This window comes from Eimeria mitis, genomic scaffold, assembly GCF_000499745.2.
Source record: "Eimeria mitis Houghton genomic scaffold, Emh_scaff2007, whole genome shotgun sequence".
Classification (NCBI taxonomy): domain Eukaryota; phylum Apicomplexa; class Conoidasida; order Eucoccidiorida; family Eimeriidae; genus Eimeria; species Eimeria mitis.
This window is the reverse complement of record NW_013570330.1, coordinates 5,748-6,992: the sequence shown is the minus strand read 5'-3', so window position 1 is coordinate 6,992 and position 1,245 is coordinate 5,748. Positions and strand designations below refer to the sequence as shown.

Sequence of the window (1,245 nt, the reverse complement as noted above, 5' to 3'; positions counted from 1 at the left end):
CTGTACCCTGTTCTGCTGCTAGGGGCCCCTGGAGGGGCCCCCCGCCCAAGGGGGGCCCCTCCTCCAGTGGCCCTCTGTCGCATGCAGTTGCGCCAGCCTTCGTGGAGGCATCTTCTCCCTGCTGCGCCTCCGCTGCTGCTGCTGCTGCTGCTGCTGCTGCTGCGAAGCCACCCGGAGGCGGAGTGGAGGGAGGGGGCGGCGGCTCGGATGGCGGGGGGGGCGGGACGAGTGGCAGCGGCAGGCTTGTAGGCAAAGCCTGCTGCTGCTGCAGCAACGACTGCTGCTGCTGCTGCTGCTGCTGTTGCTGCTGCTGCTGCTGCTGTTGATGCGGACGAATACGATGCTGCTGCTGCTGCTGCTGCTGCTGCTGTTTTCCGTTGGTTCCATCGAGGGCGCAGTAGACGGCCAGCCCTGTGAGTTCACATGCCTTGTAGAAGGTCTGTTTCTTTTGCTGCTGCTGCTGCTGCTGCTGCTGCTGCTGCTGCTGCTCATACCGCCTCCATGCTGCATCTGTGTTGTGTATGGAGGCCTGCGTCAGCAGCAAGCCGACCGAGAAACCCCTTGCGGGGTCAACGAGCGCTATATGTACATCGCGGATATCTACGAGAAGATTGCTGAGTATTTTATTAACAAAACGAAAGAAGAATCCTCCATCTCCTTCTTTGTTGGTGCTGCTGCTGGTGGCGGTGGTGGCGGTGGTGGTGGTATTGCTGCTGCTGCTGGTACTACTGCTGGTGCTGCTGGTGCTGCTGCTATTTGCAGCAGCAGCAGTGGAATGATGTTGCTGCTGTTCTGCTAGTCTGAGTCTAGCATCATGCATCTGCATTTCACATGCTTCTATTTGTCTATATTTTGCCGCTCTAAGCTGTATAATAAGCTCTTCATCGCTCTGCTGCGGTATCGGTTTCGGGTGAAGCAAAACATGAATTCCTGCAACCTCTAGGGATACAGGAGCTGAACCTAGCCTAGACCATGGTATAGTTAGTTTTATTTTTTGTATTCTCCCCCATATAACACGAAAAGGTAAACCTAAAAGGTCTGAAACCTCAGGTTTCACTTGCAAATCCTCCAGTTCAACATTCCCGCTCCATACAGCTACAGAAAGCTTATCCCGGCTGATGCCTCGTACATACTGTGCTAGATAGCGGCTTAGTAAGCGTTCAACTACTGACTCTAGCATTTCTTATTATATTATATTATGCTAGTGTTGCTCTTGCTGCTCTTGTTGTTGCTGCTGCTGCTGCG

General features: G+C 54.3%; 1 protein-coding gene across 1 annotated transcript in view; it reads right to left on the bottom strand.

Annotated features, from left to right (window-relative positions):
• EMH_0047230 (uncharacterized protein) overlaps positions 1-826 on the bottom strand; it is a gene marked incomplete at both ends in the record, with an annotated part of 2,374 nt that extends 1,548 nt beyond the window's left edge. Inside the window, one exon of the mRNA XM_013496261.1 lies at positions 3-826. Within this exon, the coding sequence (XP_013351715.1) occupies positions 3-826 (824 nt within the window). The remainder of the gene's footprint in view (positions 1-2) is intronic.
• Positions 827-1,245: the final 419 nt, after the last annotated feature.